The sequence below is a fragment of the Acartia tonsa genome, chromosome 9, assembly GCF_053477335.1.
Source record: "Acartia tonsa isolate MP-2025a chromosome 9, ASM5347733v1, whole genome shotgun sequence".
Classification (NCBI taxonomy): domain Eukaryota; kingdom Metazoa; phylum Arthropoda; class Copepoda; order Calanoida; family Acartiidae; genus Acartia; species Acartia tonsa.
This window is the reverse complement of record NC_137268.1, coordinates 18,871,738-18,887,552: the sequence shown is the minus strand read 5'-3', so window position 1 is coordinate 18,887,552 and position 15,815 is coordinate 18,871,738. Positions and strand designations below refer to the sequence as shown.

Genomic DNA, 15,815 nt, shown 5'->3' with positions numbered 1-15,815 from the left:
CAATAGAGCTAAAAAATACTTTAAAACACTCATTTACCCCCCCCCTCCCCCCCCCCCCCCAAAAAAAAAAAAATAATAAAATTTCTTCCTTTTTTATAAATTTAAAGCTTGGACGTCCTTTTAAGTGTCTATTGCATGCATAACCGAACAAAAATGACCTTCAAATTATTTATCAAAATGCAAAGAATGTGAAAGGAAGTGTTTGATATCGTTTTTACTTTCAAGGATTTTCTTGTTTTAGTTAAGAAAATATTTTAAAATAATAAACAAATATATTACTACAATCTTAAATTTATAAAATGGTAGAAGCGAGTAAAGTTTTTGCTTTAAGTATGATTTTTTAACATGAAATGTTTGTTCTATAAAGATAGGAATCTCTTTCTGATTTAGTAATTAAAAATGCTTTAAGTTTTTTTTTATCTTTAAATAGCTTTTTTGCATTTTTTGGATGATAATTTAAAGAATACTAGCGGCTGCGCCCCTAGCATCTAGGGGATATATATTCAAAGAAATAAGGAAGGAATTAAAAAAAGTCTAAAACCATGCTTAGACTTTTTAGGTAAAAAAATAAAATAGCCTAAAACCATCCAAGGACCTATATGAAGCTTTACTAAAAATGAGCACCATATCGGTTCAGTGGTTAGTGAGATCCTTTGCTACAAACAAATAATGCTTGCTACTTTATATCATAGGATATAGGTACTTTAATGTAGCAAAGCGTCAATCAGTCAGTCCGTAATCTTAAGGAGGAAATGTATTTTCTCGACTGCTTTTCAAGATAGATATCTGAAATTTTCAGTGAAGATTTCTATGACATTAGCGCATCTAATCTATTTTGTCGGTCATTCTTAAAAAGACTTAAACCTTTCTTTTAAGGTTTTGTAGTTTCTTTGAGTTTTTGATAATCTTTATCTTTCTGTTCTTTGTTATGACAATAGAACATTTGCTCTATAACTCACTTTGTCTGTTTTTTTTCAATCCATCATTCGCTAAAGATTTCTTTGGAAGAAAAAGCTAATTTTGGTTAGGATGAGGTGCATTTTGAAAATCATTTTCATTGCAATACTTTTTCCAGTATGGCTTCGAAACCGATTAATATCCGGTGGATTAGAACCGGTTCTCATCCATACGAAAAAATAATGTCTAGCATCGTATTATATCCAGTTTTCTACGAATATAAAATGTAAAATCATAATATTAAAACCAGTTCTGTTAACACGGGCTAACCCACCTGGTTTTAATCTCATAATTGTACATCTTTATATCCACGGAAAGCTGTTTACAATACGATGCGATAAATAACTATTCTAGTTTTCCCAGCTATAGTGATACCGTTTGGAACTCTTGGTAATTTATGTGCCTTGTTAACATTGTGCCTGGGCAGGGTGAAACAAAGACCTGTCAATGTATTTCTTATAGGTAAGGTAAAATAAATAATTACTTAAGGTAGTGAATTTTAATTTACTAGCGGCTCCACCTGCACCCCCTTTATTTGTTTTTATTTACAATAAATATATAAAAAAGGTTTTTTTATGGAGGGGGGGGGGGGGGGGGAGGTAAATATTTCTCCTTTTTTGGAGGGACTAAAATAGCCTTTAACTTCAATAGGACAAGTAGCTATATTACCTAAAGAGTAGAGCCCAATCGGTTCAGCTCTGTCGCTCGCTGATATTTTGGATTTTTAAGTTCTGTAGCACGCTGATATTCTGGATATTCTCATATCTGTCGCACGTTGATATTCTGGATATTTTAGCTCTGTAGCTTAGCTGTTATTCCGGATATTTTAGCTCTGTAGCTTAGCTGATATTCTGGATATCTAAGCTCTGTAGCTTAGCTGATATTCTGGATATCTAAGCTCTGTAGCTTAGCTGATATTCTGGATATCTAAGCTCTGTAGCTTAGCTGATATTCTGGATATCTAAGCTCTGTAGCTTAGCTGATATTCTGGATATTTTAGCTCTAGCTCGCTGATATTTTGGATTTTCAAGTTCTACAGCATGTTGATATTCTGGATATTTTAGCTCTGGCGCTGGCAGACATAATTTGCCTTGATTCTGGATATTTGAAAAGCTGGATGAATGATATCAACTCTTGGTATGACGGGAATCAAAATTTTACGTAAGTATCTTCTTATTTTAACGTTGCTGCTCTATAATGCTATAAATATTTGCTTCGCCTTTAGCCCTTAGGAGATTCGCCACATAGAGTGGTTGAGAGTCTTACCTAAAGTCCAAAATCGAAAATATCCACATATTTTCCTAGTTTCCATTGACAAACTTTTAGGCATTTTGTCAACATTCAATCCAAATAGTTCATGTTAACTGTATGACATTTTTAAAAATGGTCTTAGCTAACAAATCATCTAAATGCAATTTTCAGGATGATTTCGCCTAATTTACTTTGACTTTATGAACAAGCTGCGCTATTTCAACTTTCTAACGCTATTCTAATAAATAATAAGTAGTAATCTTTTTTTGTTTCGCTAACCACGAAACCGATATGGTTCTCCTATACAGTGAAGCTTCCTTCCGGTCCATAGTAGGTTTATGACAATTTGGGGGGAAAGTATCTCCACCTTCCCAAGAGGGAAGGGGGGAAGAAAATCTCTTCAAAAGAGATAGGAGAAAAGGGAAGAGATTTTCTTCCCCCCTTCCCTAAACGTATATGACGTCACTTGAATCGTCTTTCTCAAAGTGGGACAGTATGGGGTTCGTCGAGAAATCACCCCTAGAAAAAATGCCCTCCCCCCCACCTCCAAAATATCCGAATTCAACCCACCAACAACTCAAGTGCTCTATGGGGCTTTGCCGCTAGCAAGTTCTATAATTAATTAATAAGCTTTTCAGGAAGATGATTAATGTCCCTCCACAAATTATGACGTCATACGATAGAATAGCCAATGAGAGGCCAGCATACACTGTAATTGACCAATGGTAAAATATATGCTGGCCTCTCATTGGTTATTCTATGGTATAACGTCATAATCTGTAGAGGGACTTTAATCATCTTCGCTTTTCAGAGAGGAAGTGTTGGGACCAGATAGAATGGTGACAGTTTATTTGTTTTCTACATTCTCTACTTATTCTGCTTTCATAGGTTCAATACTTAGATTTAATACAAGGAATAGTTATTTATCGCATCTTATTATAGACACCTCTCCGCAAAAATGAAAATTTTTAAAATCAAAACTAAGGTCCGGGCTAACAAAAGTGGTGTTAATTTTATGATTTTTATTTTAATATTCGTGCAAAATTGTCTGCAATACGATGCTATACGTGATTTTACATTATGGCTGAGAACCGGTTCTAATCCAGCGGATATTATTCGGTTTCGAATGCATAATAGAAATAACATTACTTGCTTGTTTTGGATTTTAATATAAAACCTAAAAATAAAACAATTTAAAAATTTAAAAAAAATTGTAGCAAATTTTGAATTTGTCAAGTTTATAATAAATTTTAAACATTAAAAGACTCTTATTTCAGTATGCTGTCTTACAATAGGTAAATATAATAGTTTTCTTTTCTTTATTACAACTTAGTGTAGTTTCAGCATTTTGTAATAACAACTTAGTGTAGTTTTAGCATTTTGTATTTCATAACTAAAAATGATTTTTAAATAAATTTTATTAAAATCATCTCTGACAAGTGACAATTCCTGTTAGTGGAAAACCACCAGTTTTGAAAAGAGAGGAATATAGAAGCAAAAAGACATGAATTAAACATAATTAAACAGACTGACATAGGTAATCAAGAGTATAAGGACCTCCAAGGGAGGGGGGGGGGGGTGGTGGGCGTTTAGTACTATTAAATAACCCCTCCCACCAAAAAAACACTTTTAGAATATATTTTACTGGACCCCCCTCCCCTTAACCCCGCAATAAAAATTGCTCCATTATAACCCTCCCAAAAGTTGAAATACCCTTCTCACCATCCCCCCCCCCCTCCAAAAAAAGGTTGCACGTCCTTCGAAGAGTATAAATTAAAAATAGGGTCATTTTTTCGCGTATTTTTCGTAAAGTTGGGTGTAAACTTTTAGTCAAATTATCTTATTATGAACAGTTTGACTTAATAATAGCATTTGACTATAAGGCAACTCAACTTTACGGAAAATACGCGAAAAATGACCCCTTTATAATTTTATATAGAAAGGTTTATAGCAGTGTATTATGTTTTTGAACCTGTTAGGATAGTCACAATGAAATCTGCAACAATTCTAGTCAGGTTAGTGTTAAATTTCATGGAGGGAGGGGATATTGGGCTGTTTATTTCACTAGCCCCCAAAGTTTTGTAATGATGTTTTCTTAATCGATTGCTTAACAACTTTTTAAAAATTAGAATTATCCCCCTCAAACCTTTGAAACTCGTCATTTTACCCCCCTCAAAATTTTTATTGTTATTTGCCTCACCTTTCACCTGCTTAAAGACTGCTGATAGATTACTTTTATTTTTTTTGCTGCTTTTGAACATTTTTGACTATATAAAAGAGTAGATTTTAGTAGCAAAGCCTTTTAAGAAAACACATCACAAACTTTGTTAAAATGTCTTTCTAAAAATGAATCATGAATCGATTTTCTTTAGTGTTTTGGCAATTTTTCTGCTATGCCTTCACATTCCATATTTCTTACCAGGTATCAAGATTAGGCTTATCCTATTATAAATATACAGGGTAGTAAGGTTTTTTTACTGTATCTAAGGATCTCGCTAACCGCTAAACCGATATGGTTCTCCTATACAGTGATGTTTCTTATAGGTCCAGGGAAGGTTTTTAGCAATTTTGGGGTAGGGTAACTCCACATTTTCAGTAAAAATTGGGATCTTGGACAAAGTAGCTTCGGACAAAGTAGCTTCGGACAAAGTAGCTTCAGGACAAAGTAGCTTCCGGACAAAGTAGCTTCCGGACATTTACTTAAGAAAAGTAGCTTCTAATAAATAAAATAGAAAAAACCTCCTAAACGACAAACCTCCTAATGCGACATCTTTTAAGTAAAACCCTCTACAAACTTTTCAAGTAATATCACATTTATTAAGTGTGAGGTAAGGGTCGATATTTTTAATGCAAGGTTGTATCGGGTTCGAAACCATGCCGTTGGGTAGCCAACACAGACTTTGGGACAACTGTCGGACGGATTTTTAAATTTCACCCTGTAGACAAAGTTATTCAAGAAAGAAATTTCGGTTTTGAATTTCGTCCCTGTGTGTTTTATCGCCATATTGGATTTTATTGTTCAACTTTTTTTACAGCAGTGGTGGATTTTATCCTTAAATTTGGAAGATTTTTTTATTTAATAACTTTTGAAAAATTTTAGGACGTTTTACTTAAGAAATGTCTACACAGAAAGAGAGACATAGAAAAAGGCATAAAGACAGACATAAAGACAGACAAATAGACAGACAAAATGACAGACAGACAGACAGAAAGGCGGACAGAAATTGTAAAAATTTTGAAAAATGTTAAAACGAATTAAAAATTATAAAAAAATCGCCGAACCCTTTTTAGTAAAATCCGCGATCCACTTTTTGTTAAAATTGTTAAAGTTTGGTTTTCTTTCAATAAAATTAGAAGTTAATGTACATTAAACATTCTTACATAGGTTAGGTTAGGTTAGGTTATAGGCAAGGGGGCCGAGCGCCCGCGGCTAGGCAGGCCAGGGGGCCGAGCGCTGCGGCCATAACCTTTATTACTATTAGAAGCTACTTTTCTTAAGTAAATGTCCTGAAGCTACTTTGTCCGGAAGCTACTTTGTCCTGAAGCTACTTTGTCCGAAGCTACTTTGTCCGAAGCTACTTTGTCCGAAGCTACTTTGTCCAAGATCCAAAAATTGACCCCCCACAAAAATATTTGTATACTTTTTGAAACTCAATTGTTAAGAGTTAGGGTCAACTTTTCTCCCTCCAACATTAAGTGCCCTTAGAGGATACTAGTTACCGCTAGTTCTTTGATATAAAGTAGAAAAGTTTGCCTTCATCAGCCCAAAGCCAAATATTTTACCTAACCGTGGACCAAACATGATATGCTTTCCAGGGAAGAAACATTCTGGTCCTACTGCTATTTTTAGTCATATTTGTAAAGATAACACATCTTCTTACAAAAATATTTTTCCAGATAATTTTCACTATTTTTAAGTGCCAATATAATTAATTTTTTCAACCATTAATTCAATTTTTGTTTGGACTTCCTTACATGAGAATTAACGGCTGCGTCCCAACATTAGGAGCTCGATTTTTAAGGGCTAGGAATTTAGGAAAGGGCAAAAAAATAGCCTAAACTATCTCAAGACTTAAATATGGAAATAAAATAGCCTAAAACCATTCTGGCACTTATGTGAAGCTTCCCTTAAATGGAGAACTTAATCGGTAAAGTAGTTATCGAAATCGACAGACAAAAATAAACTTACTACTTAACATAATAGGATAAAAAAAGGCTAAATTTAACCGCGGCCAATAAAACGCTCTACAGTTAGTTTTGAAATATTGATTAACAGATAGACAAACATTTTCCATAACAATTTGTCTTTGAGGAATATTTTGTTGACTATTTATTTCCTAGAATATGAATTTGTTTTTGTGTATGACAGAAAAAGTGGAGCTATGGATACAATTGGAGGTAAAAATAATGAGTTTGGTAGCTTGCAGAGTCAAAATAATATAATACTATGACTAAGGGGCAGATATTACAGACAACCAACCAGTAGATTACAACATCAACGTCTCTATGTTATACATATGCAAAAATTTAGTTAGACCTTGTTAGGAGTCAAGTCATTCGACAAACCTCAATAAGGGACAAACGTCCTAATGCTACATCTCTTATGTCCTAAAATTTTTCAAAAATTATAAAATAAAAAAATCTTCCAAAATTTGAGGACAAAATTCTCTAACAGTATTACAATTAAACAATTAAATTCAAAATAACGATAATGCACACGAACCTACTTCAAAATTGAACTTTATTTCTTAAATAACTTTGTACACAGGCTGAAATTTAAAAATCTGTCCGACAGTTTTCCCAAAGTCTGTTTTGGCTATCAAACGGCATGGTTTCGAACCCAATACATCCTTGCATTACAAAATTCGACCATTAATTTCTGAAATTATGAACAATTTTTCCATTAATTTTCGAACAATTTTACCCAAATTCTGGAAGATTTATTTTTTTTTATTTTTAGGAGGTTTTACTTTAGAGTTGTCGCATTAGGAGGTTTGTCGTTTCGAGGGTTTGTTATTTAGGAGGTTTGTCGTATCATGATTGAATGACGTCATAAAGAGCTTCAGTTTAAATTTATGTTTAATCTTAAACAAAACAAATATATCATATTTTTGTAGGAACCTTTTGGTATAATCTGAGCATGATTTCTTGTATTGTTCCTTTGATTATTGTGTTCCCTGTCAACTTAGGTAATTTTTTGTAGCATTGCTGGTCTTTTAAGTCTTAGAGTAGAAGCTCTTTATAGTGCATTTAAAAAAGGGGAAAACCGAAAAATTAAAAAACTTTTGGTCAAAGTATTCCGAATAACGTAATATTAGAAAAATCCATTACTCTTATATGACGTTATTTGGGATACTTTGGCCATACGTTTTTATGTTTATCTACATTTTTTTATAGGTGCTATAAAGAGCTTGCTTAGCATCTGTCATTTTGTCGCTCAAGAACATTTTAGTATAATTCTACTAGGATTTTCTTTCTTGTTACTGTAATAGAATAATAAATAGATAAGAGGGAGGGGTAGGGGGGTCAACCATCCTATAATTTAAAAAGGATGACAACATCCATAAGTAGCGAAGCAAAAAATCTGTTATAAAATAGACAAACGGACAAAGTGAGCTATAGAGCAGATTATCTGTTATCATGACAAAGATATGAAAGAGAGAGAATATATAAAAACTTAAATTTAAATGCTAGAGACGCAACTACTAACTATATGACTTGACTGAACACAGTAATAGTGTCTGACTGATTATGACGTAACAAAAAAGATTAGCCAATGAGAGGCCATTATTGACCAATGGTAAAATTTATAGTGGCCTCTCATTGGCTAAATTTTTTTTGTTACATCATAATCAGTCAGACACTATTACTGTGTTCGACTTGACTGGACTCGGCCATCTTCCTCGTTAAGGAGCAGCCACTCCCCTTAGGCATTGCTTCAGGTGTCGAGAATAGTAAGGTTTTGATAATTGGAGGCCACAGTATTCACAGACTTACCGGTCAAATTTTAAAAACTACTAACTTCTAAAAAAAATAAACAAGAGTATCATCTTCACCTCCTCTTTCCTTTGTAAGTGTGTGTGCACAAGAAGGCCATAAGTGTAATATTCACTTAGGAGAAGAATTTAGTATTATATCTTCCTTATGATAATATTTATCACCAGAAGATTACAGAAAATATTTAGGCTTCTCCAACTACTATCGAAATTACTTTCCTTCTTATGCTACTAAAGGATAAATTTTTTCTTAACCTATATATTCAATAAAATATAAATTCCTTTCTTCAATCATGAAAGCTTTATATTATCATTACAATTTAAGTATTATTTTGTAATTATTATTTCATTGATTAATACATTAAAAGTTATACATCTTTATAGTAGTTCTTCTGGGACATTAACATATATTTTTGAATTAGACATCTTTTGTTAAAAATTAGAACTAATACAAGTCAATAAAGACATTTTAACTTCTAGATGTTTCAAATTCTTAAGATATCATTTTTCAAAAAAATTTACCCAGTTTTTAAAAATTAAAAAAACACATTCAACAATTACAAATCCTATCCCTTTATAAAGTAGTATTTTTTTTTGTCTGAAGAAATTAGATTTTGATAACCACCGAACCTATTGAGATCTCTATCTCAGGGAAGTTCACATATTTCGCACCATGGTTTTGGGCTTTTTTCCCCCTCATATATTCCTACCTCTTAAGAATGAGAGCCCTAATAAGCAAATACAAATACAAGCAAATGTGCTACTAGCATCTAGGACAAAAAATAGCATAAAACCCTCTTAATAATTAGTTCATTAAAAAAACATCACAGAGCCATTATGAAGCTTACCAAAATGTAGAACTCAATTGGATCAGTAACTAACGAAATCTTATGCTTCAGAGGAAAACCTTACTACTTATGCATAATTATTTTTTTTTAAATGCTTGGAATAGGAATAAATTGAATATAGGCTTGCACTTATATGGTATTTTCTAATAAGAATTTAAAGATATTGTTAAATAGAAATTTGTAAAATTGATAAATCCAATTAAAAACTGACCCTTAAACATTGGTAACACATATGTGTCGGAGTTTCAAGCATAAAATGAGGGTAGCATATGTTATTGTGTTGGGGAAGAGTTGAGAGGGGGGGGGGGGTCAGGGTACAGATTAAGAGAAAATCTTGATGGGGGAAACATTCAATGTTCCCAACAAAGGGATAGTTTTTGGAAGACTCAGCTTTATTGCACTGATAGGGGGAGATGAAAGGGGATATTTATAAAAGCAAGGTTTTTTAATAATTAGGACCAGTCCGTCTGTACGTAAACGTGCTATATTGTATGATATTTTTGATTTATTATCCTATCCATCTGATACTTAGAATAATGATTTCTAGAATAACAAGGTACAATATTATTAGCGATGCAACTATAGATCAAAGCCTAAAAATGTAAGTATGTCCTTAAACAACTTCCAGTAAAATTAAGTTTAATAAGTTCTGACACTCTACAATTGTTATCTTTCCATATGATTTAATTTTAGAGCCTAGCTTTTATGGATGTTGTCATCCTTGATAGACATTAATTTATATATATCTTTGTACTTCTTCATTTTTAAAATGCAGAGCTCTTAGATGCTATGGGCGCAGCCGTTAGTCCTTATAAATGTAGGAAGTTTTTTTGGTTGATATGCTAAAGATCTCGATAATTGCTCGTCCAAGTTTAGTGGTCAGAAAGAGGGGAATTTATAAAAGGAACAAGGATGACAACATCAATAAGTAGCGAAGCACAAAATCAATCATGAAATAGACAAACGGACAAAAGTGATTTATAGAGCAGATTAACTATTATCATAACAAAAAAAGAAAGAGATACATGCGAATAAATATGAAAAACTTAAAATCGCGAAACCTTAAAAAATTTAGGTTTATGTCTGAAAAGCTGCTTAAAAGCAGTCAGACTATCATAGATTTTTCTTACCTAATTATGGAGCTTAAAAAAAGGCATATTGGCAATAAGTTTCAACCCTGTATCTTTTGTAGGAGCTGAGAAAATCTGTTGTAAAATAAAAGTGGAAAAAAGGCTGCTTAAAAGCAGTCCGACCACTATTGATGTTTTATACTTAATTTTCTCCATATTGATGGGAATGTTGTCAAGAAGTTTCAGCCTTCTATTTTTTTATAAGAGATGAGTAAATCCCATTTCCCATAGCGTTAAGGACGGACTGACTGACGGACGGACAGACAAAGTGAATCATAGAGTAGCTTTGCTACTAAAAATTATAAACACAAAGCTTTCCTAAAATTTGTAAATTGTTTGTCCAAGTAATATTTGAGATTCGTTCAGGTTTAACAAACTAATTAATATATTTTATTGACACAACCTACCTAACTATTTTTGATACTCTAGGGACTTTGTATCTTTTGGATAAAAGGTTTGGGCAAGCAGAAACAAAAGGTGAATTTTGTTAGGGAATTTTAACATTAAAAAGTGTTGAAAACTTATTTAAATATTTTAATTAATTGATTAAATAACTTGTAAGTACTGCACGTATTAACACGTAACGCATCCACTCGTCGTTGGGAAGGTGATAGGTTCGAATCTCGGCCCAGCACCGCGTCATAATTGAAGACGTTAAAAATGATTCCTATTGCTGCTATGGGCGACATAAATAGTTAGAGTATGAGGAATGCCGTGGCCCAAAAAAGGCGCAACTCACTACCATGCACAGTTAGGACTTCTAGACAAAGGTCGTGCAATCAAAGAGATGGTTGTCTGATTAAAACCCTGGGCGATTGAGCGGGTTACACTGCAGTATGTTCAAGGTGATGTGGAGAGGACATGTACCTACAGCGACACCAATACCCCGAGAGGTCTCAAAGGCTTGCAACAAATCTAAGATAAATTAATTATAAAAATGTTAAACTCCTTAAGCTAGTAGCTGAATAAATCATTATATTAAGTGTTTAATATATACAAAGTCAATTCAAATACTTTTTTTTCAGCGAACATATCAAAGAAAGAGAAATATGAAAATATTCGGCTAAGGTAAAACAAAACTGGTATCAATTTTATGATTTTTATTTTATTGTTCGTAAATATTGATACAGTATATGGTTTCTCTGTATAGCTCAGAGCCGGTTTTAATCCAACTGATGTTAAAAGGTTTCCAAGCCATACTGGAAAAATGTTATTTAAACAATAATGACAGTATCCATAAAGGCGATGGGACTTTACTTTTCAATGAATATATCTTTAGGTCCTATGATGATTTAAAGCTAGTTTCTTTCACATCTTAGGCCGATGCCCCTATAAACTAAGGGCGAAGTCACTCGGGTTTTAATGGATTAATATTTATATTTTTTTGTAGTAGAATTAAAATAATGAGGGACCAAGTAAATTCAAATATACTGGAGGTATAGGGAATCTTAACAAGAAAATTTTAGACGTCTTTCTTGAATAAATCACATTTCACCATAACGTAAGAACTGACGTACATACAACACATAAAGTTAATTATAGAGTAGCTTCGCTACTAAAAAGTTTTATTTCAGTATAGTTATTATCATGGCCTCAATTTCGCACATCGGCTTCCCAATTCCATCAAGGCAAGAAAATTATTTCTTTCAAACAAGAATAATATCATTTCATGGTGTGTAGAAGAGGGGGTGTCGAAACCATTTTAACCTCTGTGCATGCACGCACCAACTCAAAGTAGATCTATGATAATCATACACTGAAAAAGTTAGAAGCTCTGGAAAGTGTCATGTGTGACGTCATAAAAATACGTCCCACTTTTCCTCTCATTTTTCCCTTTTAGACGTTTTTTATGACATCACACATGACACTTTCCAGCACTTCAAAAAGTTATTCTTTTAGCTTAAGCAAATTCCATTAGTTTTAGGATTATAATTTTTATGTTGAAAGTATTTTAAAAAGACATCAGTTTTTATCAAACTATTCTTGCTTAAACTGGTGAATTTTTCAATTTAACCGAACAATAACATGGACTACAAATGATTTATAATGACATCAAGGACGTCCATTTTTTTTTGGGGGGGGGGGTGTAAGGTGGCAAAATCTGTACAGGGGGGTTATTTTGGGGGTCCTTGAATGACGTAGTTATATCATTTTTTAAATTGGGGTAAATTAAGCAAGGATAAAGAAAGTCACGCAAGAACAGACCTCTGCAAAGCAAGAGGTTTTTAAAAAGAATATAAAAAATCATTATAGGGTGTGTAGCATTTTGAACACAGAAGCGGGAGAATTATTTGTTGATCTAGGTAAGTAAATCAGACTGGTACCCAAAGTTTTATAACAACATTTTCTTATTCGTTGGCTCAAAAACTTGGGGTACTTGTGCTGAATTTTAACTGGTTGCTTGAAAATTAGCAGTGTCTAAACTTTTCAACGAATAATTCTAATTTACAGAAGGAGAAGTTTTGTTTATCATAATGGGAGACTTACAATAGTTTATTGACCATTGTCTAATTCCTTAAGTTCCTTGTTAACATCAATTTAAAAGTGAGGATATTTATCTTAAACAGTCAGCTTGTTTGTATAAATTAAAGATTTCTTTATTCTATTGAGTTTGAACAAATTTTGTTTGTCCGTCAAGAAATCGCTATCCACTGTACGGACTATGTTTTCTTTATTAGGAAAATCTGGGAAGGTCCCAGACTGGTATTAGGCTATGTTACTTCCCTCCCTCCCCTCGATGTTAGGCTTGCAGTCCAAATATGTTTCTATTTTAGTTTTACAACATAAAAAATTGACTATTTTTTTAAAATTCGAAAAGTTAAATAATTCTTTCTTTATGCTGTTTACGAGATCTTACTAAAGACAAAATCCATCAATTTTAACAAGAACGATTTATCTTATTTTGTATCAAAATATTTTTTTCAGTACCGTACGTGATTACTTTTCACCTGTGTAAGGTCAACTTTGGTATCAACTGGGTCTTCTACTTTTTCATTGATAGAAGTATGAGGTATTCATATTCATATTTTTAGAATGTATTTTCTCATATTCATTCGAATCCGGTGTCGATAGGAACCGGTTCTCATCCATACAAAAAAACAATGTCTAGCATCGTATTATATCCAGCTTTCTACGAATATAAAAATGTACAACCATAAGATTAAAACTAGTTTTTTTAGCCCGTGACTTCGGCACCTCGGGGCTAAAAAAACTAGTTTTAATTATATAATTGTACATTCTATATCCGCGGAAAGCTTTTTATAATACGATGCGGGAAATAACTATTATGTTTTTCTATGAAATCTTACAATTAAGGTTGCCTTGAAAATGCGCAACCGAGCTCAGAATCCCCTCCATCCTTTTTTAAAGAATAAAAGCAAAATAAACAAGGAAGGTTTGGTTTTAGGCTATGTTAGAATAGGTGTTATTAAGTACAAAGTAGCCCCGCAGGGATAGGCCACCGATTGTTTAGGCGAAAAATACTATTTCCCTTTATAATCAATTAATAAAAAAATAAGGGGGGGGGGGGTTGGAGGGTTCTGTGCTCGCTAGGCACTTTGAGAGAAAGCAACGTTAAATTTCTTATTTTTTTCTATCTTCAACAAGAGACATGCGACAGAAAAATGTAGATAAACTAATATAAGTGTTTAAGAATGCATATGAAACAATGTACTTTATAAGCAACAAAAAAATAATTTTTGATAAAATCAAACGACTAACGTACACCTACGTAAGGAGATATAGATAGATAGATCCTAGTTATAAAGTACATGAAATAATATTTCGAGTTATTTAATTTTTTTTCAGTTCACACTTTTTTGCCATCTTTACAGGGAAGGTAATAGTGCAATGAATTTTATTTTAGAAAAACTTACTGTCTTTTTATTTCCTTCTTAAAGCGAAGTCTTTCTTTAATAAGGGTCGGTCCGTACGTTCGTCCGTAACGGTTAGCTTTTTTTATAAATAAGATATGTTAGAATTATCGTATCAATTTCAAACCATGCATGATAATTCCTATAACCGTAAGGTACTGCATGGGAAGCGTAACAACTCTGATCAAAGGTTGTTTTGAAGTCAAACTACTAAATTCCAACTTTGTATTTTTTATCAATTTAAAACAAGGATAAAAACATCTAGATACCAAGGAAGGCAAATTATATCTTATTTTATTTTTTTACTTTTTCTCAAAATTAAGAACCAAGTAATAGTGTCTAACTTTTTATCTTTGTGACGTAACAAAAATCCATCTCTCATCCATCTATTTTTGTTACGTGACAAAGATAAAATGTTAGACACTATTACTAGGTTCCAAAATTAATTTCAATCAAGAATCTTTTTTACCATTTTTCTTTAAATCTATAAATGAATTGATAATTTTATACAGTGCTTCTAAATGCAAATGATACTAGGTATACGAGATCGCTGGGCATATAACATTGTAATTTCAAGGAAGTAATAGACTCTGAGAATACTGAAGAAACTGAAGGCGAAGAAGTGAAAGAAAAAGACGATTCCAAGAATTTCATTGAAATACAGAAAGAAGGGACAATTTAGAATAAATAAAAATACTTAGTCGGGCACAGAACCTCCCCCCTTATTTTGATATAAATTGAATGCATTAGGAGTGGTAGTTTGCATGTGTTTTATATCAGGTTAGGTTAGGTTAAATTGTGTTTAAGGTAGTCCCGTAGGGTTTAGGCATTGCATGCATAGGCCACACAGGGATAGGTTCTCTCACAGGGTTTACACAAAAATAACCTTTTTCATTTCATATTTTCAATTTTTTCTAAAAATAAGGGAGGATTTTCTGTGCTTGCTAGATATTTTGGGGGAATTCACCTAAAGTTCATATCGTGTAAAGTAAATACAATTTTTTTTTCAGAAAATTTTTTTGTGGTTGTTCAAGAAACATTATATGATATATATGTCGTCTTAAGATGTCATATTTTAAAAAAGTATTTAATAGTTATTTCTCGCATCGTATTATAAACAGATTTCCGCGGATATATATTGTACAATTATAAGATTAAAACCAGTTTTTCTAGCGCAGAGGTGCCGAAGGCACGGGCTAAAAAACTGGTTTTAATCTTATGACTGTACATTTTTATATTCTTAGAAAGCTAGATATAATACGATGCTAGACATAGTTTTTTTGTATGGATGAGAACCGGTTCCTATCCACCGGATTCGAATGAATACGAGAAATAAAATTACTACTTTCACCCTTTTATCTATGTTATTTTCATTTATGGCGCAATAATACCTCCCCTCCCCCCTTATTTTTAAATTAAATTTGGTAGGGTGAGGAAGTTATTTTGCAGTTTGTTGGTTTAGGTTAGGTTATAATGGGTACTTGGTAGTCCGGCAATTATCAACTCGCCGCAGAGGTAGGGCATGAAATAAATCCCAATGGTCTATTTTTTTATAAGGGGGGGGGGGAGGGGGTTTAAATGCTTCACCGAATTTTAAGTGACGATTCTGAGCTAATAAGCTTCTTAATCTCCATTTGTTTGTTAGTTAGTCTTTTTCACATATACAACTAAATTAACATTAAGCAGTTAAACATTTGAAAAAGTTATTTGTAAGTCAAAAATATTTAAATATGATGAGTATATTACCCAAAAATAGTTATA

At 32.7% G+C, this 15,815-nt stretch overlaps 2 protein-coding genes across 2 annotated transcripts; both read left to right on the top strand.

Moving 5' to 3' along the window:
- Positions 1–252: 252 nt before the first annotated feature.
- Positions 253–11,903, top strand: LOC145327753 (uncharacterized). The gene is made up of 12 exons (XM_080171309.1): positions 253–330; positions 1,312–1,419; positions 2,022–2,118; positions 3,020–3,096; positions 3,486–3,503; positions 4,148–4,223; positions 4,581–4,630; positions 6,550–6,606; positions 7,326–7,397; positions 10,612–10,659; positions 11,208–11,250; positions 11,757–11,903. Exons 1-12 carry the CDS (start codon positions 300–302, stop codon positions 11,860–11,862), a joined length of 783 nt encoding a protein of 260 aa, XP_080027435.1. The 5' UTR covers positions 253–299; the 3' UTR covers positions 11,863–11,903.
- Positions 11,898–15,558, top strand: LOC145327420 (uncharacterized). The gene is made up of 5 exons (XM_080170971.1): positions 11,898–11,916; positions 12,357–12,485; positions 13,108–13,192; positions 13,990–14,020; positions 14,632–15,558. The coding sequence occupies exons 1-5, from the start codon at positions 11,898–11,900 to the stop codon at positions 14,734–14,736; spliced, it is 369 nt and encodes a 122-aa protein (XP_080027097.1). The 3' UTR covers positions 14,737–15,558.
- Positions 15,559–15,815: the final 257 nt, after the last annotated feature.